The sequence below is a fragment of the Miniopterus natalensis genome, chromosome 1 (assembly GCF_054644295.1).
Source record: "Miniopterus natalensis isolate mMinNat1 chromosome 1, mMinNat1.hap1, whole genome shotgun sequence".
NCBI classification, from domain to species: Eukaryota; Metazoa; Chordata; class Mammalia; order Chiroptera; family Miniopteridae; genus Miniopterus; species Miniopterus natalensis.
Genome location: NC_142081.1, coordinates 8,161,065 through 8,187,506, shown reverse-complemented (window position 1 = coordinate 8,187,506; position 26,442 = coordinate 8,161,065). Strand labels below are relative to the sequence as shown.

General features: G+C 45.9%; 1 protein-coding gene across 3 annotated transcripts in view; it reads left to right on the top strand.

Annotated features, from left to right (window-relative positions):
- The window catches only part of UNC79 (unc-79 subunit of NALCN channel complex), a 161,654-nt gene extending 145,140 nt beyond the window's left edge, over positions 1-16,514 (top strand). For all 3 annotated transcript variants that reach the window (XM_087813828.1, XM_087813833.1, XM_087813832.1), the window contains 6 exons: positions 1,102-1,277; positions 2,253-2,439; positions 3,902-4,099; positions 6,287-6,364; positions 14,732-14,773; positions 16,311-16,514. In XM_087813828.1, the coding sequence (XP_087669954.1) occupies positions 1,102-1,277; positions 2,253-2,439; positions 3,902-4,099; positions 6,287-6,364; positions 14,732-14,773; positions 16,311-16,514 (885 nt within the window). The remainder of the gene's footprint in view (positions 1-1,101; positions 1,278-2,252; positions 2,440-3,901; positions 4,100-6,286; positions 6,365-14,731; positions 14,774-16,310) is intronic.
- The last annotated feature ends 9,928 nt before the right edge of the window (positions 16,515-26,442 follow it).

Here is a 26,442-nt window from a genome sequence, read left to right as displayed (position 1 = left end):
GGAAAGTAGAATCAAAATTTAAAGGGATGATTCCTCACACTGTCCAAATGCAGTCATTTCCAAGGAAGCTCCCCTCGCTTTTGATTGCCCACTGGTCACTAATTGCCGAATCTGGTTGCCTACACTTAAATGACTTTGATCTACAAAGAAGAGGGAACAATTGTTACCTAAACATTTTTAGCTTGTTTCATATAACCACTTTCAAAATACAGAGAAGAAGAATAATAAGAATCCATGATGATCGAAAGGTTGGAGACTACAGACATACTCCACTTCTCCGATTTTCCATAGTATTGGCAAACAGATGAGAAGGGGCAAGTGGCAAGTGGCTTATCTAAGGCCATGCAACTAATTAAGACAGAATGGGTCTCAAACCTAGGTCTCAACTCACAGTTTCATCTTCTTTCCATTCACTAAGCCACACTGAGCAAAGACATGTTTTCTAAATTAATTCAACAAATATGTATTGAGCATCTATAATGCAACCATCACTGTTCTAAGCATTTAGGATGCAATGATGAAAAAAACAAACACAGTAGCTGCCCTCATGTAATTTATAGTCTGGTAGTGGAGGCCAACTTTAATGAAAATTTTATACAAACTAAAGTAAAATTGTGACTTTCACAATTGCTATGAAGAAGGGGTAGTCAGCAGCATGAGAGCTTCTAATAGGATGATATGACTTAGCCAGAAAGGAAGTCAAGTAAAGCTCCCTGGAGGAAGAGACACTTCAGCTAAAATCCAAACAATGAATAGCGATTAATTGGGTGAAGAGAGACAGGAATAGTATTTCAGGCAGCAGGAACAGCATGAGTGCAGGGCAGTAACGGGAGGGAACCGCTGTAGCGGCAGCCCAAGGATGAGGGAGTAAGATGCACAGCTCTGCAGTAGCGAGGTCATTCCAGGCTTTTTAGCTTGTGCAGAAGAATTTTTTTTTTCCTTTATCCTAAGAGCAGTGGGAAGCAATTTACTTTTCAGAGGGTTGTATGCTTGGGAGTGGCGATAGAAGGTGTGGAAATGACAACCTGCTCATTTTAAGGAGTGGCCTGGAATGTCTCCAGGTACTCTGCCAAAGTCACAAAACACCATTTGGTTTTGTAGAACCACATGAAGACATGTTCCCAGCCTCTGCATGAAGATACCTTTGGTGGACATCTCAAAGTCGGGCTGGCTCAGATCGCAGCCATGGAAATCTCCCGGGGCAACCACAGAGATAACAAAGCTGTGATTCGCTACCTGCCTTGGCTCTATCACCCCCCTTCTGCGATGCAACAGGGGTAAGACCCTTATTATTCCAGCCATGAGGGTAGATAAGGCAGGAAGCACTCTGAGCTCCCTGGGGCTCAGTGAGAAAAAGTATATTCACTGAAGGTTTATGGGAGTGGAGTAGGATTGGCTGGGAAGATGGGAACTGAGACCCATCCCTGTACTTACTGGCTGACCTGGTAGCATTTTTTAGCTTGAGCGCCTCATGACATGCTGCCAGTAATAGAAACTTGCCCTCACACGAAAACCTCAGTCATCCTGAGGGATGGTGAAAACTTGGAGCTTTACCACTTTAGCTCTTAATTTCAACTCATTAAATAAATCCATAGGTATTTATTGAGCACTTACATAGCTTCTGTCTTCAATGGGCTTGGGTTGTAGCTGGAATGAAATCTATAGCGGAGACGAGATAGAGTGCAGGGAGGAGGGAGCCCCTGGTCCTGCCTCTGAGGAAGGCTAGGAAAGGAGGTCCCATGGGTGGTTTATTTGGGGACTCAGAGCAGGCTCAAGCCTCCCGTTTTGCGTGGCTGACTTCCTGGCTGGAGGAAAGGTTTGGAGTGGGGGTGAGGAGGGCAGGAGGAGAAAATGATTGGAGGGCAGGAAAACGGGTGGCTGTGTGTTATACCTTCTCCTTTATTCCCTCTCCTGTAGTGATGTCAGACTTTCTAAGGAGAGAAAAATAGAGGGTTTAGAAAGAGAAACTAGTCAGAAAGGCAGTAGGTTCATGGGAGAATGGAATTTAATCCTGTGTCACCAAAGGCTGCCCTTTGCTCAAGAGGCTTAGATCCAGGATTAGAGCGGGACACAAACAAACAAACAAAAACACAACCCACATACAGCGTTTTGTTGGCACTCTGACACCTTGGTGTTTTATTTTATGTAACTGCCTGCAAGACCACACTTTTAATCCACCTATAAGGATTTGTTGAGCACCCGAACGAAACAAAGAACATAAAACACCTTAACACTTCCTTCTTCTCTAACAGACCTAAAGAATTCATCGAGTGTGTCTCCCACATCCGTCTGTTGTCCTGGCTCCTCCTGGGGTCCCTCACTCACAACGCAGTGTGTCCAAATGCCCCCTCCCCCTGCCTGCCCATACCGCTGGATGCGGGGTCTCATATTGCAGACCATCTTATTGTTATTCTCATTGGATTTCCAGAGCAATCAAAGGTAAGTGATTTCTGCAAGATTAAGACCATGTGCATTGAAATTGCTAATGGAAACCCTTATCAGCCAATTACATTTCTTCTGAGAAGAAAATGCATCTTATCACAGGCCTCCTGTGGATATTAGGAAAGCAAAACTTTGTGCTAATGCCTTATTTAAAGTTGTTTAAATTCCCAGACTATCTTTTCTTCCCCCTAAATTGTTTTTCAGTTTACTTTTATGAAGATAAATTATGGAGGCAAGCAGGAGTTAGCTTCCTAGGCATTTCTGTCTCAAAATAATGAACAGGACTAAGAAGCTAGGAATATAATAAAAACTCTGTGAGCAGTTTTTAGGACCAGATGTGAAGTGGAGGAAAATTTATGCTCTACCTAATTCTTCATGCACTATCTTTTCAACTCAAATCTCTAGGGATATATGAATATACAAAGTAAAAATAAGGTGGCCAGTTGGGGACTCACTTAAGCACACATCAGAATCACCTGTGCAGAGGAACTTTGTAAATTATAGAGACAGATGATGTGCTCCAGGGAATAAAGTAAACCCAAGGCAGGCATCGATCATGAGCCTCTATAAGCAAACTAGACACATTGGTACTAATTAGCTCTGAAGAGCCAAGGCCCCTTCGGAGAGCTTAGGCAAATTCTGGGAGACCATGGTGGCGTGGGCCAGGATAAGCGCACTCTGTGATAAAGCAGAGCAGCCATCTCAATGACCCACATGATGTTTGCAGGAGACGTCAGGCAGTCAGCTTCTAATATTTCAGCGCAGATCTGTGTTTACTTCTTAACGACGGTGCTTTGTAATTTTGTGACCTTGAGAAAGTTACTTCACCTCTCTGAGCTCTGGTTTTTCTCTGTAAAGCAGATGAGGGGATGGTTTGAGAATTACGGAGCTGATCTATGAGAAACATCTAGCACAGTGCCTGGGGATTGTAGGTGCTCACTCAACCAGCGCTTCCCACCAGTGGGAATACTGTCTTTGCTGCCGCCGCTGCTATTCCTGCTACTAATAGTATGACTGTCAAGCACGGGGCAGTGTGTTCATAGATCCCGCCTCATTTATTCCTCACTGCACCTCTTTGAGGAGGGTACTGTTATCCCATGTTGCAGATGAGGAAACACCCTAAAATGGTAGAAGGATTACTCTTCCTAATCTAGCTTAGGGATGGGAACATCAGTTTTGTTAAAGGGACGGGTGTAGATTTATTCTACAAACTAAGGCGTCTTCTCTCTGAAAAGATGCTTTGTTCTCTGAGCACATTCCCACTGACCAAGCAGAGAGCAGTTTGTTTCAAGGTGATGGATCATGGGTTTGTAACCTGGAGCTCACTCCTTCAGCCTCTCATCCTTGAATTGGCTGTGCTCTGGCTGTGCGCCTTGGAAGGCTGAAGCCATGCGGGGAGGGCTCCGTGGAGCAGCCCGCCCACTAGGAGGTAACGGCTCTTCCTCTGGTTCCTCCTCAGACCTCCGTGCTGCACATGTGTTCCCTCTTCCACGCGTTTATCTTTGCTCAGCTCTGGACCGTATATTGTGAACAAAGTGCCGTAGCTACAAATGTCCAAAATCAGAATGAATTCAGCTTCACAGCCATCCTGACAGCACTAGAGTTTTGGAGTAGGGTGACACCCAGCATCCTTCAGCTGATGGCTCACAACAAAGTGGTGAGTTCACGAATAAGTTTCCCATTGGTTAGAATCTCAAAGTGTGTAAACTACTGACAGTCTTCACACTGCCTGTCTTAAAGATCTCAGCTGTAATATTATAGAAATGGATTGATGAACTTTTACATTGTGAACTGGATGTTTTACTCGCATAAGAATTTTGATGAAACACAAAGCAAACAGGTCAGTTGAGTAAAATCAATTTTTGTTTTTTTGCCTAGTGCCAAAGAAAATGTGTATGAAACTCCTACCTTTAAGAGCTGTTGTGGTGCTATACATTCAGAGAATTAGGAGGGGGATTCATATTATTTTTGGAAAAACCCTAGCCAGTTACGTCACCTTTTTGTGGCATTTTAAGAGCAGACCGACCATACGTGCTCATTCCACTCAGGGCTCAAAACTGGGAAAGAGCCTTACCTTTTCGAGTTATCCATGAAGACCTAAGCCCCCAGTCTTCAAATCCTGTTCTATTTTAATGTCGGCTCACCGAGTGAGGGCTGCTCCAGACTTATTGGAAAATATCTGGGATATGGTTAGCATGAGCCCACTTCATTGAACATACTTGGATTAGTCCTCATGGGGTCAAGGTTGGAGGGTGTATGGAAGGAATTTACAAGGGAGTCCTTTAGTTTGGTTCACTGCTTTGGAAGAGGATTCTGAGCTGGCAAAGCAGCAGCCAGTGTCTTGGGTATGAGTCGAATTCATGTCTGCGAGGGGCATGGGACTGAAGAACACTATGACGTTGCTCCCAACATGCTCAGAAACCTGGCACTGCACCACCCACAAAAGGCATTCCAGAAACAATTTTTGATTGAAAATTAATCTAAGAAATATTTTCTTTCAGTTCTAATTGGAAAGGGGATTTTATATTTCCTTTAGTGAAGCACTTTCTTTTGTTTAGAGAAGCAGATGTTATAAGGCAATTCTGTATGGGGAGAGATGTTTTAGTTCAATTTAAAGGACACTTATGTGAAAATTTTAGGGTGCACACAGACAGCTCTGACTGCTGTGGAGATAATTACATCTATTGGATCAGAGAGTCTGCACTGAAGAAGAACTTGGAGATGAGACACATTCCTTTTTTGATGTCATTAATACATCTCCTTCAAAGCTCTTTTGATATTCAGATGTTACAAATGAATTTTGTAATGATGTTATAAATGAATATGAATTAATTTTCTTCCAACCAAGTAAGCCAATCTGGTAAAATGCCCCTGGAGTGTTTAAAGTCTAGCCTTAGGAATTTTCGACAACATTATAATTAGCAAGGATATCATTGCTACTGTACTTTTGAACTGTCCTAAGCATGACTACCTTTTCCATAGAGAACAAAGACCCAAAGACAGATATGCGATAAATGAAACAGCCCCTCCCAGTAATGGAACTGGAGAAAGGATGGAGATGGAGACTAGTACCGAAGCCCAGAGTTCTGCGGTTGGAAATGGGCAGGCAAAAGCCATTGATCCTCTGGTGTGAATCACAGTGCAGTGCAGATTAGCGAGATCAATACCCCACTTCCCTTGGCAGCCCCGAGATAGATGAGGAAGGCACGACAGTTGGAAAACCTCTGGAGCTTTTAATTCAGTTTCTGGTTGAAGCTTTGGAGATGAATGTACACCACTCCTGTGCTCCCCGTGGCCGTCGTGCAGACAGGCATCACGGGCACAGTGTGTGGCCCCATGGCCGTTGTGCAGATAGGCCTCATGGGCAGTGTGTGGGCCCCGTGGCCATCGTGCAGACAGGCCTCATGGGCACAGTGTGTGTGGCCCCGTGGCCACCGTGGCCATCATGCAGACAAGCCTCACGGGCACAGTGTGTGTGGCCCCGTGGCCGTCGTGCAGACAGGCCTCATGGGCACAGTGTGTGGCCCCGTGGCCACCGTGGCCATCATGCAGACAGGCCTCACGGGCACAGTGTGTGGCCCCATGGCCGTTGTGCAGACAGGGCTCACAGGCACAGTGTGTGGCCCCGTGGCCGTCATGCAGACAGGCCTCACAGGCACAGTGTGTGGCCCCATGGCCACCATGGCCATCATGCAGACAGGCCTCACGGGCACAATGTGTGGCCCCGTGGCTGTCGTGCAGACAGGCCTCACAGGCACAGCGTGTGCATTCTCTGTGGCTGCAGCTATTTGCAGGGTTTCTATATTATTGGAAGTGGACTTGATTTTCATGTGTTTTGTTTCAGATGGTAGAAATGGTGTGTCTCCATGTGATTAGTTTAATGGAGGCATTGCAAGAATGCAATTCAACAATTTTTGTCAAGGTAGGAAAATCTTATGATTTTTATAGTTCTTTTATTGCTGCTAAATACAAACGTGGATTTATTTGAATGTATCTTCTGAGGAGGGAAATAAGAGAGATTTAATTTTAACACTCAGAGTTGGGGCTGGAGGATTCAGGCTCATTCCAACCCTTCACTAAATGGTTATCATGTTATTTTTTCCTCTTGCTCTACCACTGTGACCAGCTCTAAGTGGGTTAAATATGTTGGACTGTGATTGCATGCAACACAGACAATTAAAACGTTACTGTTTTACCGATCTGAAAATGACTCTATCATAATATAAATTGGTTGAAGGTGCCTCGCCTCGCCTGCCGCCAAGGAATCCAGAAAACCAAAGAAAATAGTCTGTGATTGTTTGACCTGTTAGCTGGTACTTTTCTCTAAGATAAATTAATTTAGTTTCCAGTACTACTATTCTACACCATTGGACAGTGTGTGAAAATAGCTATCCAGTGACATTAGAAACATTCGTGACACAGAAAGGAAAAGAGTAAAGAACTTGGCTCCGTACCCACTTTGTCTTTTTATTTCCCCCTTTCCTTTCTTCCCATCATCCCGCCTCTTTGTCTCGCTGAGTCTGTCTTTCCTCTTCTTTAGGACTCCCTTCTTCACCCCAACTTCTGTATTCCATTATCTTGACCACCCTCACTCCCCCCAACCCCCCATAGTGCACCGCTTTGGAACGTTATAACTTGCTCTTTCGCTCCTTGGTGGCCTCTGTTCTTTAATAAAGGACACTTGTCAAGTTAACTCACATAATGTTGAAGAAAAGCAGCCCATTTTCAGGGAAAAACTTGACTGTTATCAGAACACTGTAACATAGTTGCTTCGAATGATAGTAGCAAAAGTCAAATCTATGAGAGAAACCATATGACTGACACTTGGGTAATGATCAGACCTGATTTTATTTTTCACAGCTTTATTGGCATGTAGTTTACATACAGTAAATTATACATATTTAAAGTGTACAGTTTGATAGGTCTTAACATATATTACACCTGTGAAACCATTACCAACAAGATAATGAACGTATCCATCACCCCCTAAAGTTTTCTCATACTCATTTATAATCCTACTCTTCCCCACTCCCTGTACCCCACCTTCTCATCCCCAGGCAACTGCTGATCTGTGTTCTGTCAGTATAGGTTAGTTTGCATTTTCTGGACTTTTATATAAATGGGTTCATTTAGTACATATACTTTTTTCTGCCTTCTTTCACTCAGAATAATTATCTTGAGATTAATCCATGTTATTGCATGTATCAGTAGGTCATTTCTTTTTATTTCTGAGTAGCAGTACATTGTGTGAAATACCACATTTTGTTCATTCATTGGTTAATGGATATCGGGACTGTTTCTAGTTTGGAGCTATTACGAATAAAGGTGTTATTCAGGTATACAAGTCTTTATATAGAGACATGCTTTCATGCATGTTAGACAAATAACCAGGCAGAATATCTAGGCCATATGATAGGTGTATAACTTAAAGAAATTGACAAACTGATTTCTAAAGTGGTTGTGCCCTGTTACATTCACATCAGCAGTGTGTGAGCATTCCAGTTCTTCCGCATCTTGGGAAGTATTCCTTCCTTTTCTGTTTTCTAAAAAAGTTTGTGTATATTTGGTATTATTTTTCTCTTAAATACAATTCACCAGTTGAACTTCCTGAAATTTTCTTGGAATTTTCTTACAGAAAGGTTTTAAACTACAGATTCAATTTCTTTAATATATAGGGCTACTTAAGATCTGTTTATTCTTGAATGATCTTTGGTAGTATGTGTCTTTGAAGGACTTTGTCTATGTCTTCAGAGTAGTCAGTTTTATTGGCATGAAGTTGTTCATAACTTTCCCTTATACTTTTAATATCTGTTGGATTAGTAGTTATGTCACTTCTTTAATTCCTGATATTAGTGATTGGTGACTTTTCTATTTTTTTCTGTTCAGTCTAAATAGAGGTTTATCAATTTTCGTGAGCTTTTGATTTAAAAAAACACCACAGTAATCAGCTTTTGATTTTTATTTTCTCTCTTCTTTTTCTGGTTCAGTGATTTACTATGTTCTTTATTCTGATTACTTTAGATTGAATTTGTTTTGTTTTTTTCTAGTTTCTTAAGGTGGAAGTGGAGCTCAGTGATTTAAGACTTTTTTTTCCTAATATAAGTGACTAGTGCTATTAATTTCCCTCTAAGCACTGGTTTAGCTGCATTCCAAAATTTAGTATGTTGCGTTCTTTTCATTCAATTCTAAATACTTTCTAATTTCCCCTTTGTTTCCTTTTTTGACCCATTGGTTATTTAGAAGTATATTATTTAGTTTCCAAGTATTTGGGGATTTTCCAGAGATTTTTTTGTTATGGATTTTAATTTCTTTGTGGTTAGACAGCATACTTTTCATAATTCAAGCTATTTTAAATGTATTGAGATTTGTTTTATGACCCAGAATATTGTCTCTCTTGGTAAATACTCTGTGTGCACTAGAAAAGAGTGTGTCTTCTGCTGTTGTCAGGTATAGCTTTCTATGTCAGTTGGTGCAAGCTTACTGATAGTGTTGTTCAAGCCTTCCATGTCCTTTCTTCTGTTTAGTTGTTCCATCAATTTTTGAGAAAGATTGGAATATTGTAATAATTATGGAGTTCATTATCTTTTTAGGTCTACCAATTTTTGCTTCATGTATTATGAAGCTCTATTTTTGGGTGCATAAATGTTTAGGATTATTATATCTTAATAAATTGAGATTTTGAATTGGCTCTCTTCATCCTCAGTAATATTCTTGATCTGAAAGCTACTTTGATATTAGTAAGATGGTATGTCTATTTCCATCCTTTTACTTTTAATCTCGCTGTGTCTTTATATTTAAAGTCTATTTCCTATAGGCAGCATATAGTTGAGTGTTGGGGTTTTTAAAAAATCTAATCTGACAATCTCTTTTAATTGGAGTTTTTAAATCATTTTATGTGTTTTGTGATATTGTTGGGCTTAAATCTATCATTTTGTTATTTATTTTCTGTATTTCCCATTTGTTCTTTGTCCCTTATTCTGTCTTTTTCTAACTTCTTTTAGATTGAATTTTTAATGATTAAAATTTGTATATAATTCCCCCCCCCCCTAGTTTTTTAAGATGGAAGCTGAAATCATTAACTGGAGAACCATATATTGGAGAACTCTTCTTTTCAGTCTTGAGTGTTTAGTGCTCTAAATTTCCTAAGTATGGCTTGAGCTGCATTCCTCCAAATTTTGATATGTTCTTATTTCCATTCAGCCCAAAATACTTTCTCATTTCCCTTAGGGTTTCTTTTTTTGATCCATGGGTTATTTAGAAGTGTGTTTTTTAGTTACTGTATTAGTTAGATGTTTTAGTGGTTGATTTAGAGTTTATTATATATATTTTTTAACTTATCACAATCTATATTCAAGTAATATACCACTTCATGTATACTATAAGCATGTACAATAGCATACTCTCATTTCCCACATCCTGGCTTTGCGATATTATTGTCATATACTTTACTTCTACATGTGTTATACAACAAACCACACATTATTATTGAATATAGTCATCTCTTAAAGAGATTAAAATTTAAAAATATATTTATTTATCGTCCCATATACCAAAAGTTTGCAGGTTCGATTCCGGGTCAGGGCACATACCTAGGTTGCAGGTTCAATCTCCTGTCTGGGCACGTATGGGAGGCTACTGATAGATGTTTCTCTCTTACATCAATGTTTTTTTCTCTCTCTCCCTGCCTCTCTAAAAAAAAAAAAAATCCTCAGGTGAAGAAAAAAATATGTATATATATTTATATTTGCTATTATTGCCATGTTCCTATTTGCCATTTTCAGTGCTCTTCATTCCTTATATAGAGCTAAGCTTTCATCATCCTTCTGCCCAAATGACTTCCTTTCCTGGGTCTTGTGTAGGTCTCCTGGTGAATGCCTCAGTTTTTGTATGTCTGAGTCTTCACTTTGCCTTCATTTTGAGACATTTTTGCTGTGTATTGAATTCTAGGTTTGAATGTCTTTCCTCATACTTTAAAGATGTTGCTTCTCTACCGTCTTCTTTCTTACATTGTTCCTGGTAAGAAATCTGTGTTATTCTTATCTTTTTTCTTTTTATGTCTGTAATATGTCTTTCCTCTCTGGCTCATTTTAAGATTTTTCTCTTCACCATGTTGTTAAACCATTTGATGAGGAAACACTTTGGTGCAGTTTTCTTAATGTTTCTTGTGCTTGAGTTTTTGAGCTTCTTAGATCTGTGAATGTATAGTTTTCATTATATTTGGAAAAGTGTCAGCCGTGTTTCTTTAACTATTTTCTTCTATGCCTCTACTCAACCTTTACCTTCTTGACTATTAAATATAGTTATAATAACTGTTTTAAGTCTCGTCTACTAATTAGTATGTGTCATTTTGGGGTCTTTTCTAATTGCTTGACTTTTCTTCTCATTATGGGTCACATTTTCCTGCTTCTTTGCATGCCTACTAATTTTTTATTGAATTCTTGATATTTTGAATGTACGTTTTTGGGTGCTGGATAGTTTTGCATTCTTATAAATATTCTTGAACTATATTCTGCGACATAGTTAAATTACTTAGAATTAGTTTTTTAGCCTTTTGAGACTTACTTTTAAGCTTTGTTGGTGGGATCAGAGCAGCATTTTGTCTAGGGTTAGTATTTCTTCACTACTGAGGTAATATCCTGAGTACTCTACTTGATGTTCTATGATTTATAAGATTTTTCCACTCTAACTAGTGGAAACACAAACTCTTGCTGGCCTTATGTGATCAGTAGGGATTTTTCCCTTCAATATATTTTGGTGTTTTTTCCTTCAGCCTCAGGTAGTTTTATCACATGTATTCACTGGTCAGTATTCAGCTGAAGACTCAAGGGGAACCTTTTACAGGTCTTCAGAGTTCTTCCTCTCTCTCTGTGCAGCTCTCTCCTCTGCAGTACTCTGCCTTACAAACTCTAGTCACATTGGCTTCTCTGGACACCTGGCTCCATTGCCTCAACTCAGAAAGACTGCCAGGCTCTGCCTGGGTTCTTCCTCCCTATGCAACTGCCTGAAAACTCTCTCTAGGCAGTGGGCTAGGCTAATTGTAGGGCTTACCTTGTTTCTTCTCCCTCAGTCACCACTGTCCAGCATTGTTGATATTCAGTGTCTGAAAACCATTGTTTCATATACTCCATCTGGGATTTCAGTTGTTTCAGGCAGAATGATAAATCTGGTCCTTATTACTCTATCTTTGCTGAAAGAGAGCGTTTCACAGCTAATTTTGATTTTGAAGCCTGGAAAAAGCATGCAGCAAAATGAATACATTCAACCAAGCAGGGTGACTTTAATTTATTCTGTAGCATAAACCAAGATAAGAGAAAAGGGATCACTTTTATTTTGGTGAAAAACAATTTAGTTTTCCAGATATTGTTTCTGGAGAAGAAAAAAACCCCCAACCAACTTCATTATAACATTACAGAGCCTAAAATAAATTACATCTAATTCTTACTGACAGCTTTGTAGGAGCCACTAGCAAGAGGGAACTGAAATGAATGCTATTCAATAAGTCAAATTAGCATTCCTGAAATAGGATGACTGCTGGATTATATAATGCTATCAACAAAAATGAGGTTTAACCTGAAGCCTTTAGTCATGTGATTTGTAGATCACAAACCTGAAGGTCCTTTGTAGGTATATTTTAGAATCTTATGGTCCCATATTACATCAATGGGGAAATAGTAAAAACCCTTCTAAGACCAACCTCACCATTTCCCTTGATTGCCTCATACAGGGACAGCATTGGGAAAGGTGTTCACCAGGGTCTGAGTACTCATGACTTCCTGGCCCGTTCCCTCCCTGGTCCCTCAGGATTCTTAACAAGAGGTTAGTTCAAGTATTTCCCAAATATCAAGAGGCATATGGGCCTGTTTTCATATCAAATAGGTCTATAGTCAGTTAAAGTCTCTACACATTAGGACCCGAAAGGTTTAATTCTTGCTGTACAGACATCAGGGAGGAAGCGGTTAGACCAGTTTATTTTTTCCAGTTAAGAATGTCAGAGAGCACAGCCTATGTGGCACCAACTTGTGTAATCCTACAGTTTGCTGTGTTGGTGGCAGGCGGAGGGTGGGAGAGGGTTTCATTTCCTGGTATTTTGAGTTTTAGTCCAATTACATCTTTTGGGACACAGCATACTGCATTTCTAAACACAATATTTACGTTTGAAATGGATTATTAACTGGCTGCAACATAAACACTGTTTAGGAGTAAACATCACTAGAAGTCCAATTAGCAGATTATACATATACATCAATAGAATGTTGAAAGCAGAACAACCACCAGATTCAGCCTTGGGAACAAAAGCATCGAGAGAAATGTAATTTATCACTTCACCAAGTTTATTATTATTTTTCAGTGTTTTGATGAATTAAATGAGACCAGCAGTCTATGGCTATGAGTAGTGAAGAGAAAAGTCATTTATACACTCACTGTCCCCCATCCCAGAGTCTCTCTTCCTGGTTCTCACTGTGTTCAGTGCGCCGCTATCCTCTGTTTGCCAGGGCTAGAAACCTCAGCTTTTTCTCTGACCTTTTCCTCTCTCCAAAGAGCAAACTAGTCCTCAGACCCTCACAGATGATCTCTGCAGGCAGCGTCCTTTCCATCCCAGAAGCCATCCTCAGCCTTACCCGGACTGGAGGACGCCTCCACACCAGGGCCCCTGCCTGCAATCCCCATGTCCTCCCACACCCTCGTCTGCAGCCTGCTGCCACAGTCATCTTTCTGGCGCATAGTCTGCTTGTGGCCAATGGGGCCCCCCTCTTTAGGGGTTGTATTGAATTTGGAATAAAATCCCATCTCCTCATGTGGCATCTCAGATCATCTGTGGGCAATGGCAAGAGGCCTCACCTCTGCTTTTCGAAGGTAGTTTCTTGTGGCACTCTCCTGAGAACCACACCTTCAGCATCACGTGAGCACCTATGGCCTCCACACCTCTCTGCACACTCCTACCTCGGGATTTGCTTCCTGGGTGCTGTTTGCTAGGGCTGCTGTAACAGAGAATGACAAATGGATGACTTAAGTGACAGAAATGTATGTCTCACAGCTCTGGAGTTCAGAAATAGATCAAGGCATCAGTCAGCAGGATGGTTCCTTCTGAGGCTGAGGGAGGGTCTGCTCCAGGCCATACTGAAGCTCCCGGTGGATTGGTGGGATCTTTGGCTTCCGTGGCTGTTGATCTCCGCCTTCATCTCTCACGGTATTCTCCCGAGGGTGTGTCTGTCCAAATTCCTCCTTTTCACAAGGACACCAGTCTTATCGGATTAGGGCCCACCCTACTCTAGAATGACCTCCTCTTAGCTAATTGCATCTGCAGTGACCCCATGTCCTAATAAGGTCACCTTGGAGGCTGTGTGGGTAAGGATTACAGCATCTGTTTGAGGGGACACAATTCAATCTGTTGGAAGTAATATTGGGGGAAAATGATAAGACACGTATTAGCATATTAAAGATCTGAGCAATACTAAAATAAAGAAACTAGCATTCCCAAACTTACTGGTTCATAGACTCCCTCCCCATTTAAATCCCACCAAACTTGAGTTCTGTGGAACACACTCTCGGAAACGCTGTATTCTGTCTGGATTTCCCAGGCCATGAATGTTTACTTATTTTCTGAGAGGCTGAAACGTGGCTGAGAGAGCAGAGCAGACAGAGGAGACCCTCTGCCAAAGGCACTGGAATGGGCACCCTGGGACCTCCTGGGACAGGTGAATCAGGGGCGGCAGAGGGGCCAGGCACCCCAGCCATGCTTTCAGAGCCTCCTCTCCACTTGCCTGCATGTGCACCCCCCCAGCTCGAACCCTGGCCCGCCTCACTCTTGCTGTGTCTCACCTTCCACATCATGCCAGGCAACTGCAGTGCTTGTTTTACTATCAAAACATTTTGACCGCTTCCCAGTGATATTTCCTTAATGACTACGGACAGAGTCACCATGCTACTCAGGGACTCAATTCTAAAGATCCGTGGAGGAAATTCTATTTCAAGAAAGTGAGGATTTAATTAAATAAATGCACATTTAATTTCCTGTGCTTGGTAGCTTTCAAGAGACAACCGGTCATTTACTCTAAAGTGTGTGTTTCAGGCGCTCAGGGGGCGCTCATTAGCCTCCAAATGCCACCAGCTCAGCAGGGTGTGGCCATAGAAAGACACTTTTCTGGTAACGGGTAACTACGCAGCAGGGGCCCACATTCTTTCGCAGCGTTAAAGGGATTCATTGTGCCCTGCTGTCCCTCGAGTCACGGAAGCTTATGCGGGAGAAGGGGGAACAGTTGTAACGAGGCTTCTGTGTTTCTCCACACAGCTGATACCTATGTGGTTGCCAATGATTCAGTCAAATATCAAGGTAAGTCACCCTGGTGGACGAGGCTCCGTTCCCTCCAGAGAGCCTTAGAACATTCATAGGGCTCCTTCGTGCTCCACTCGCTGTGGAGAAAGACGAAGCCTACCTGCTGCTGGCCTCTGGGGCCCATAGTGCAGGAGACCCTGTGGGCCAGGTAAGAGGCCTGCGACTGAAGTGACAGCAGGACCCACTGTTGAGGATGAAAATGAGGGATCCTGGAGTCCAAGTGAGGCTCAGTTACTGCCTAGAATGCAGGCTGAAGTGGGTCTGGCCCCAGGCATGTCCAGTGCCATTTCCTGGTCGTTGAAACTGTCATTTTGTGATGAGAAGAATTCTATTAAGAAAGGCTAGTGTTGAATGAAGGACAGAACTGAGCTGGCAGGAACCTGCCCCACCCCCTCATTTTACACTTGAGGAAAGCCAGGGCTGGGAGGGGGAGTGATTTGGACAGAGCCCCACAGCCAGGAAGGGGGAGACCCTGACTGGATGAGTGTACTTCCCACTGCCTGTCCCTGCCTTGAGCGATGTGTTATTATTGTGGGGCCAAAGATGCTCCGTGACTAGTAAACATGTTGCTGGGGCTTGACGTTGAGATGGCTCCGTGTGGAACTGGGCCCCGTTAGGGCACTGGGAGCAGGGGCGGGGCAGGGGGAGAAGTCAGAAGCCTTCTTGCTGGGTTTCTTCTCAGAGTCGGGGAGGGATGCTAGAGGAAGGAAGCAGGGTGATGTCAAGGGACCCAGACTCCAAGAGGGAAATGCAGCCGTCAGTAGTGACTGCAGGCGCAGAGTCCCGTCTGTGGGACTGGTGGGGGAAAACCTCAGCCCAGTACCTGTTCTTCCTGTGGAAAGCGCTTGTACTTCCACCCCAAGGCGTTCCAGGCCGCCCTCCCCTGCTTAATAATCTGTGGCAATTTGACATGGGCTGGACTGTTAAAAGGAGGCCCACGGAACTTGGTGAGAAGGTAGGAAAAGTCAGAAAATCTTACAGCCCAGCTTCTTCATGTGCATTAACCCGAGAGCAGGAGGTTATACGCACACCTAGAATGTAGCGAGTATTTACTACGTGCCAAGCTCCGTTCTGAACCCTCTGTTTACTCATTTCTCCTTACAAAGACCCCAGGAGGTGAGTGTTACTATCCCCACTTTGTCCATGAGAAAATCCACACACAGACCAAAAAAGTTTGTTTCTAGAGTTGTCCACAGAGGAGCCAGGATTTGAACCCAGGGAGCCTGGTCTCCGAGCCTGGTCACTTCACCACCACACCAGGCTCGTTTGGTGAACAGCTCCTGGGGGACACATAGGTGGCAGCCCATACACTGGTGCGGCTTTGAGCTCCTGTTGCAGTGAATGCATCAAGCTAGGAATGGCGTGACTGGGATGGGTTCGGGCTGGGGTGACTCTAGAAACATGGCACCGGCCCCCACCCCCGTGCTGAGCACCATGATTCCAGAGCTGGCCTCCTCCAGGCCGGCACCCCTGGGTTGACTGTGAACGGGAGGAAGAAAGAAGCTAAAGGAAATGTCTTGCCCTTTCTCCACAGCACTTATCCGGGGGCCTCCAGCTTCGCCTCCAGGCCATTCAGAACAACGTCAACCACCACAGCCTGCGCACGCTGCCCGGCTCCGGCTCGGCGCAGAGCAGCGGCCTGGCGGCCCTCCGCAAGTGGCTGCAGTGCACCCGCTTCAAAATGGCCCAGGTGGAGATCCAGTCCTCAGAAGCAGCCTCTCAGTTCTACCCTCTCTGAGCGGACTCCTCGGCTCTCAGCGTCAACATTCTGGTTTAGCAATAATGGGTTTCAAAACAAAGCAATTTGATCCAAGCAGGTTGGGGAACATACTGGTACTGTACATTCTAGTTTAGTAAAAGACGTGCGAAGGCCGGCGAGGGCCAACAACGCAGCTTTCTTGCTACACATATTTCTGATGACTCCTTGGGCTATCTGATTAAGTGTTTCCTTACATTATTTTTTAAAAACCAAATCATTTTTCTTTAACTAACTTCTATTTTTTTTAAGAAAAAAAAAAAAAAAATAGACTGGTGGGTACTCACAGAAAAGTTGTATAAGTCCCCCTGTTGCTATTTTTGATGATAGAGAATAAATAGGGTTTTTGAAACCTTTGTAGTGTTTTTTCTTAAAATTCACTCTTGGCAATGCAATAAAAAACAAAACAAAAACGTCACCATAAGCCAGTGACACTCCACCGAAGCTTTTTGTCATTATCCTGGGAAAAGTGGCAGCTCGCAAGGACCATTACAAAGTGCACTTAGAAATTAGGTGGTTAAACTGTACCAATCGTTTCCTTTGTTTTATAATGTCATTTTCCAAAACTGTCCAGTCAGTCTTATTATTTTTAAAACTAGTTTTTCAACTCATTAGTTCTAGGCTGTACTTTCTTGTACGCTTTATGATGACCACTTTAGTTTTGTGAATAATAAATTTTATTCTTTTGTTAATACTTGTATACAATTCAATTTAAAACTGTAGATCGCATACTGGACCAGTCGACTCCCCGCGCTGGCACAGAACACGTCACCCGGAGTGACGTTTCCTAAAACGGGATTTTAATAGTGTGGGAACACCGAGGTTTATCCGCACTCCTACTTACATTCACAAGTGACGTTTCTCTCCTCTCTCCCTGTAATGCACTGACTAAAAGAAGACTTGATATACATTTAAGCTGTACATTGACATGCTATTAAATGCATTTTTTATCATCTTTGTGAGCCTGGGGTTTGTTAAAACCAGTTTATAGAGCTAGAGTTTAGTTCCTGATAACCATTTATTCTAAACTTTTAATACTTCTAACTTCCCTTAAAGCTAAAATACAGTTATTGAGAGGACAAGTTTTCTTTTAGATCATTGAGTGAGAGACATATACATTTATTTAAGTTCATTTTCTCAGAAGGACTTTAAGAGCATGAGACAATTCCTTTTTTATTTTTTATTATTTTTTATTGGTTATTAAGAGTCTTCTTTTTTTCCTGGGAAGCCTGATACCGTCATGCTTCTCAGGGGAAAACAATTCCTCAAATGTTTAAGTGTTTCACATGAGTTCTAGGAAGACAGGGGGCAGATCTTCATTCTTATGAGAACTTGCAGGGAACCAATGTCTCTATAATAAGAGTATAGAAATGATCATTCTTATTTGCTAACAGACACCTGAAAGGCCTTCCCAGAGTCAGAGTTCTGTGTCCGGTCCTTCTTGGTCATGCTCCCAGGAACGTTTTCTCTTGAATAGTAGTCAGTTGTGCATGTTTAGCTCACTTGTAAACTGTGACAGCTTTCAGGGCATGTCCTGTCTCTGCGTCCCCAGGGTTTGGCACATCGTATGTGTCTAATTAATGTCTATTGAATTGAATGGATTTGATTAAGCAGCAGGGCTTTCTTGAGCTACCTAGTGGGCTTAGCAGGGGCCGAACTGTGACATTCTCTTTTTGTGCAGGGATTCTTAGAGGGGTTACAGAAACAGGTGGTGGAGGGGCCCAGCTGCCCTCCCTGTGAAGGCTTACCTGATTTCCCCATCTGGCCTCGCCTGGAGGCCTGGCTCTTCACTACTCCCGAACCCTCCTGGCCAGGACCTTCGTGGCCCTGTCCTAAGTAGACAAGGTCTAGAGTCACCCACAGCTTCTTCTCCGACCCCATCTTCTTCACCTGCTCTTTAAATGGACTTCTGCCTCAGTTCCCTTTGTATTTGCATCCCCTCAAGAGCTGCAAACGAGCCCTTAACTCAGCCCTCTTGTCGGGGCCCCCATCTAATGCTTCCTGCTGTCCAGACCTGTTCCTTTATCCCCTGTCACAACCTGGGGTCTTGGGTCCACCCAGGCAAGTCTCCCTCCCTGCTTCTGAAAACTGTGACCTGTTTTCCTGCCAACCTGACCCAAATACTGTTCCTGCTGGGACTCCGCCACTTCACTGGCTGATGGAGACCAGCAAGGTTCTCTGGCCTGTGCTGCCACCACCCACCCTGTTTCCCTGTGTCCTCTCTTCTCTGTTACCTCATTATGTCAGTCTCTCCAGCAGGTGGGACTCAGCCACTTAGAAGGAAAAAGTCAGGAAAAGAGGGGACAGGTGGATGTTTAGCAGGATTGGCTCTAAGAGGGAGGGGAAGCCATTATCCTAGGTCAGGGGCCAGCCCTACAGCCCATGGGCAACTGCAGCCCACTGCCTGTGTCAGTAAAGTGTTGGAACCCAACCCAGCCCGCCATTTACACATTGTCTATGGCTGCATTTGAGCTATGACAGAAGAGTTGAAGAGCTGTGACAGAGACTGGGTGGCCCCAAAAGCCTAAAATATTTATTGTCTGACCCTTTACCCAGAAAGCCTGCTAACCCCTACCCTAGCTGAAGGCTACAGGAGCCCTGAGCTGAGTCTTTGGGTGGGTATGTTTTCCCTACCCCCTCAGGGCTTTTTGAAATTTCATTATTAGTGTTTCCTCATCTGTAAAATGGGGACAGTGACACATTCTACCTCATATGGGGGTTGAGATGATGACATAAAAGAAGGCAAAGAAAGGGCTTCGAGCAGTGCCTGGCGCGTTATAAGCACTCTAAGTCTCAGTTGTTATTTTTATTCTTATGTTAAAGCTTAGAGAAGTAAAGCTACTTGCCCAAGGTCACACGGCTGATAAGAGGCAGAGCTAGAACTGACCGCAGGCTGGCTGACCCCAGGATTGTGCTCTTAAACTGCCCATATTGACTCCTGCTACCCCACCACCAGCCCCAGGTGGCAGCCCCGACAGCAGCAGAGGGCAGCGCGACTCCCACAAACCGCCCGACCCCAATTGGCCTGCTCCAATGACTGGCTCGGAGAGGGGCCCAGAAATGGACTCAGTCTTCCTTCCCTCGTGGAGTCCTATTGGTTTCCGAGTGTGAATAGAACATTCTGAGATTCCCAAAAGTGGAAGGAGCCACAATGTGCAAATGCATAGATTCCATGATTGTTCACGGTGGGCATGCCTCTTGCTCCTTGGGTGACCTTGGACAAGTTATTAAACCCTGCAGACCTCTTTTTTCCGTATCTGTACAATGGAGCTATCTACCTGTCCCTGGAGCTGGTGGAAAGCTCAGCAGGTGGAGGACTGTGGTGGTGCTTGGGAGACTGTGCCAAAATCTACAGACCTCCAGGAGGAAGACTGCTGCCACCTTTTGAAGGCTACGTGAGGGGACAGCTCACAGCTGCAGGCTCATTTGGTTTTTCCTTCAGCCAATCCCTCAGAAGCAAGTTCTATAAGACCCGTGGAAGCCAAAACTTGGTCGTTAGCCGAGGGTGTCCAGTCTCCACTGCATCCAATCTCTGCAAGCCTGTCATTTTGCCTGACATCGGGATGTTTTCAGCAAATCTCTTCCCAAAGAGTCTCACCTGGGGCCAAGTGGTTGCAGCAGCTTCACCTCCGTTTCCAAACTAAGGCCAAACAAGACGGGATTGCACTGGAGAAGAAGGGTTATCCACCAAGATTCTTGTGGGCTAGGATTGAAGGGCTTCTGACATTAATTGGACAATGCAAACCATTTAATATACCTCTTTAATAGAATTAACTTGCAAATGTGTATATTGGGCAGACTGGGAGTTTTATAGTACTGGTCTTAAGAAGAAAGAAGGGAGTGGTTGGAACTCAATGGAATCTTTATGGAAGTGGAACGCTTTGGGAGATGGCGGAGGTGTTGTTGGAAAGAGTGTGGCCAGTTCCTTGTACCGAGAGGTGCAACAGTGAGCCTCTTGTGAGCGGTATTCAAGAGAAACCACAATAGCCACCGTTTATTGAGCATCTACTGAGTACTAAGCATTTTATATACATTATGTTTATAAACATAGCTCTTCCTTAGCTCTCTCCTCCCCATGAGGGAGATGGTGTTATTATTCCCATTTTGCAGGTGAGGAAACTGAGACCCAGAAGTTAAATGACTTAGTAGCATTAGGACCAGAGGCTCTTTTGGCTGAAATGTGCCAAGAACATGGGATAGAGAAATCTGTGGGCTTTTTTTCTGAGGCAGGCCCATTTTGTTGAGATCTCTGTTTATTTTAATTAATTAGCTAATTACTTTTTATTGATTTCAGAGAGAGAGAGAGAGAAACATCCATCAGTTGCCTCCCACGTCCACCCCGTCTGGGGATCGAACCCATAACCTGGTACATGCCCTGACCAGGAATCAAACCCACCACCTTTTGGTGCATGGGACAACTCTCCAACCAACTGAGCCACACCGGCCAGGGCGAGGTCTCCGTTTATTGATCTCTTTCACAAGTATCCATCAAGCCAGCGTCATCTCATCTGACAAAGACTTTCCTCTTGGCTTTGGGAATTCATTTATTTGAAAAAGATAGCCCACAAATTAAATCACATTTAGTTTCCCACTTACTATAATAGTTCTGTGAGAAAGAATAAAATTTTATGAATTAAAGATTGTTGTGATGAACTCTCTCTGTTAGATTGGGGGCCTATTGAGAGTTCACTTGGCCGTATGGAGACTTGCCCCTCATAGTTGTAACCATGCCTACCCGATCTGAGGGTGGACGGCCTGTCAGGCACTAATAGATACACCAGTCTCATTCAGTCTTCATAATAGTGACATGAGGTAGGCACTTCTGTTATTAACTCCGTATTATAGGTGAGGAAACTGAGGCACTGAGAGACTATTTGCAGGAGTCACTCAGTGAGAGGTAGAGAAAAATTTGAATCCAGTTATGTCTGCCTCCAAAGCCCTGGTTCTTTCTAGTACATAATTCTGGTAGTTAACTGATAGGTAGTCCTTTGCTACTCACCTGACCAACAAGATCCCCTAGAATCATGGAGACCAGAAGTCACCTATAGGCAACCTGCTGGCTGAAGTTGGCTCATGGCATATTTTATTTGATGAACTTGAACTTGTAATTTCTCCGTTTGGTGTGAGTATGTTTGATGGGGCATGCAGGCTCCAGTTTTGTACAGATCCCACTGCTGACCTCTGCCTTCCAAGCAGGAAGCTCCCCAACAACCTTTTGGCAGAAATCCTGTTGCCTCTGGGTTGGTTTGCAAGGCCTGGCATGCCACCCTGTGCCACCCCATTTAGACTGACCCTGTCAAGAGGGGATGGGGTTTACCTAGGGTCAGTCAGCAAGATAGTGGCACAGCAGGACTTGGGGCTGTGCTCTTAGCCCTTAGTGACACTCATCTCCCTGGCTCACTCCTCATCTCCACCTGCATGACCCCTGCACACCCGCACCGGTCAGTTTGACCTCGTTTCAGGTTGGGGCTGGTCTCTCCAGCCCACCACCATCCTGGTTTCTTACAGCTCAGGGAAGCTGAGGTCAGGGAGGGGGAGACTCAAGGTGAGCCCTTGGCACCAGCACTTCCCTGCAGGGTACACAGGACATTGGCAAAAGCCACAGATTTGGTTGAACAAAGAGCTGGTTCTTTAATTATGCAGCCCAGACAGGCCCGCTCGCAGGCCAGTGGACAAGGGAGCCTCCTAGGGCTGCCTGGCAGACGCCCTGATTTCCACTCCTTCAAGTGGCCTCTTGGAAAAGAAAGGAACCAGCCGGTAATCAAGCCTGAAGGACAGAAGCACCCCAGGTGAGGACGATCACGAGGTGCAGCTGGGGGCGGGGAGTGGGGGTTCTGCAGAGGGGGACTGGGCCCTTCCAGACCGCAGGGTGGGCCGCAGCAGGCAGCTCAGCGCCGGCCTGGGCTGGGGGAGGCAGATGGTGGGGACATAGGACCCGGGCTCTGCAGCCGGGTCGATTCTGGATTAACTACTCTGCTCTCTGACCACGGACGAGTCACTCTCTCAATCTCGCTAAGCCTCTGTTTCATCAACTGCAAAACGAAGGTGGCATTTCCTCTCTCCCAGCATTTTCATAGAAGAAATGATGCCTGTCAGGTACTCAGCGAGGGAGGGAATCCAAACATGAGGGACAGCTCTCCTTTCGGGAGTACCCGCTGCTCCTAGGTGCCAGGCTCTGCTAGGCCCCGACACTCCTGCAGCCGTCTCTCCGGTGAGGCTGCGTGACAGCTGGTGTTTTGCTGAAATGAAATCACAGCTTGCGATGGGGATTTGGCTCACTTTTCTGAGCTTCCTGTGGTAGCTCGAGGCTCCCCACGCTCCTCCTGACCGCGCGCTGGGAAACCCTCCTCCATATGGAGCGTCCCCTTGTCGTCCGGACATCACCTGTTGTGAACACATCCTCGTGTTTGTGATGGGGACAACATCCTGAAAATAAACGGATCTGTTCTTTATTCCCCAGGAAACCCCATCCCCCAGCCTAGCTCCACGGGTGGGCGGCGTGGGGCAGGAGGAGGTTCAGATGGAGGGAAAGGTCTGGTCAGACAGGATGGGGGAGCAGAGCCCCCTCCTCTTCTGGACCCTGGGGGCTGTTGGCAAAAGAAAAAGGGAGACACGTGTAGGGCTGCGCTGAGGCCAGGTGGGCCTTCATCTTCCCTCTGGGGAGAGCTTGTTGTAGAAACGCCCAGGTGAGCCCAGCACACGGTGACACACACCTCCAGCAGCGGCTCTGGCCACCCTTCCCGGCCTGCGTGACTGCGCACACCCCGCAGTCCCCATTGCGGAGCCTGTGGTCACAAGAGAGAGGCTGCTACAGCCGGGACACTTGTAACTGGAGCCCCGGGGGCCAGCAGGTCACCCTCAGGGGCTAGGAGGGCCCAGGCACAGCCCTGTAGCCACCTGGCTGGGAAGCAGCTGAGCCCTGCCAGGAACCTGGTGACACCATGTGATCTAAGCCCTGCTTCCCCTGTGGCCAGATACCTGCTCAGGAGCACATCTGGGTGCCGCCTAGAGGGGGACAGACCTCGGAAGATGGCGCACAGACTGGGAACCTATCCAAAAGAGAATCAAGTCGGAAGAAAACCAAATACCATCAATTTGGAAAGTCAAGTTTTCTTACCCCCACAGCCCCGCTTACCCAGTGAGGTGGGGATTCTGAACAGTTATGGCAAATAAAATGCTATGTTCTTTTCTTTATGATGCATGTGCGGTGTTAAATGTGTAACCCACCACTAATTAATTAATCCTACAAATACTTCTTGTACCAGCCACGGAGGGGGAAGTAAAATGCGTCCACTTACCAGCAAGTGCTCTCAGGTGGAGAGAAGAGCGGTGCGAACACAAATGAGGCGCTAGAATAGAGAAGGGCTGGGGGCGAAGAAGGCCAAGGCGGGGGGCGGGGGGGGGGGGAAGCAGTGAAAATGGGAAGGGCCTGGCACGTGGAGGGGGGGGGCGGAGGCTGGGGGAAGGGGGAGCCGGGACGGGCGAGGGAGAGGCAGGGGCCGGGGCAGGAAGGGCCTGTGAGCAGGGTAAGGCCTGTGGTTTTATTTTCAGTGCTGGGCAGGTGTTTGACTCAGGTCCGATCTGACTCGCGGTTTGTCAACAGCCCCCTGGCTTTTGCGGGAAGGGCCGAGGGGCCGGAGGGGCGGAAGCAGAGGGCTGCTCAGGGGCCCTCGTGCAGTGCGGGTGCACGGCCCCCCGCTCTGGGTGCGTAGGGTCCTCCCAGTAGCCCCCACCGATCTAACTGAAGCCATGTGGAATCTGGGTGGGGGTGACAGGGTCCAGCAGCACCCACCGTGGGGATATAGTCTGGGTTGGGGTCTCGCTCAGTGGCTGGGTGCTAAAGACACCCAAGTCTGGTTCGAACCCCAGCCGCGCGCATTTCCTGATACCCGTGTGACTGTGGCCGTCCCACTCCACCTCTGATGTGTCTTCACTTCCCGGGGGGCGGGGGGGGACGATGGTTCAGTTTTCTCGTCCATTCCTCCCGGCCCATCAGGCAGGAAGCGCTGGGAAGGGCGGTGGTGCTGACGGGCTGGGAGGGGAGCGGGGGCCCCAGGAGGAGGCTCATCCACTCCCTCCAGGGAGCAGCGAGCCCTTTGGGTTCCCTCCGCTGCGGGTGCCCGCAGGCCACACAGCACGATGCTCCAAGCGGCTGGTCAGGTGAGGGGTGCTGCAGGCCCACTGAGGGCCCCGTGAGGTCTAGACGGGATGGGCACAGCAGGAGGCCCGAGCCTGGGCGCGGGCCTACCTGGCCTCCCCTCTGGCTCCGGCGTGGCCCGCTTATTCTTGCCCCCGTGATTCCTGTGAGCACTTGTCAAATTTAGGTGACTGGCTCTTTTCCAGTTTTAACCCTGAAAATCCCACATTTTGGGAAAACCTCCCAGTCCCAGGCAAACTGGGACGGTTGGTCACCCTCTTCTCAGTTGAGTCAAGGATCAAGGTGGCTTTGTGGGGGGATGAGGGGCTGGACTGGAACCGAAGAATCCCCATAAATGCCGGCTTTGGGGTATTAGATAGAAAGCATACAAAAGCGAGGCAAGCAACACCCAGTCCAGCCCTGAGTTCCCAGCGGGTGCTCTGGGGAGATCACACCCGCCCTCGGCCTGTTGGCTCTTTCCTACCCCGCCCAGGGCCGAGCCCCTGCCACACCCAACAACTGCAGCCATCTTCATAAGTATATTTTTATTGAAAATAAAAAAGGCATGGTGCTTTCTTCCTCGGAAGTAGCATACAGCGTTCCCCCCAACACTGCCTGGTCCTGCTTTGTGTGCAAAGTCTCAGCACAAAATCGATGTCCCTGGCTCCTCAGTGGACAGATCGGCACCGAGATGTCCATGGAGACAGGGCTGGAGAGGAGCCGGCTTCCGTGTGCGCTCGGTGCTGCCAGGGAGGCAGGTCACAAGTATTTAAGTCCATGCAGTAGGAACCACGCACTGCCTGGGCTGCGAAAGTCACTTTGCACGGAGTCGGAGTACAGTAATTTTGTATATAGATTGATATCTCTTTAAATATATATAACTATATATAATATATGTTTATATTTTTACAGCTATTAGTCTTTCTTCCAAAACTCGCTTTAGAAGCTCCTAAGTTAACGCCTGAAACTGGGAAATCCTATATGCCATTCTAAGGTTGGGCTCCACCAGGAGACACGCTGAAAAACAGCTGTGTGAGAAAATGCAGAGAGGAATGTGCATTTCATTTCCAGCCTCAAGTTCAGGTGAGGCTGAGGACTGGTCTGTTTAGGGGCCGCAGATACGTTCCTTATGTAGAAATTCTAAGCTCAGTACCTGGCTGTTGCGGTTTGGTGGACGCTTCTGTCACCTAAGCTAAAAATCTGGTGGGGCTCTCTCCCTGCACCCAGGAGAGCTGTCTCTGAATGGCTGGCTCTTGGTTTGGGGGGTTCTCAAGCAAATCCTTTTTTTAAAAAAAGCTCTTCTTTTGGGTGAGAAGAGATGTTACAAACCCAATTTGAGAGGATTTACTCTCCAAGGTTAGCTTTTCAGAGCCCTGGCTGTGCCCCTAGGGTAAGATGTTGGCAGATTAGTCTAATTGCAAAATCTGGGCCTCTTAGGTTTAAGCCAAGGTCAGGGAAGGTGCGACCAGTGGGTTTGTGAAAAGGTGGGTATTGCCTGCCCCCCTTGATGCCCCTCCAGGCTGGCTGCCCAGCTCCCCACGACCCCTTAGCCAGAGTGCCCCCCTCTGGCCAAAGGGGCCCTCCCATCACCTCTGAGCTCAAGGTGGCCTGTACTTAGGGCTGGGGTCCTGCCCAGCCACCTGCCAGTGTGGAGGGGTCTGTCCTGCTGAGGACCCACATCCTCTGGCCTGTTTGTCACCCAGCTATGCATCCTGGGGAAGTGGTGTCAAGCAGGAGAGCTGGGAAGCACTCACCAGACTGGGGGCAAGAATG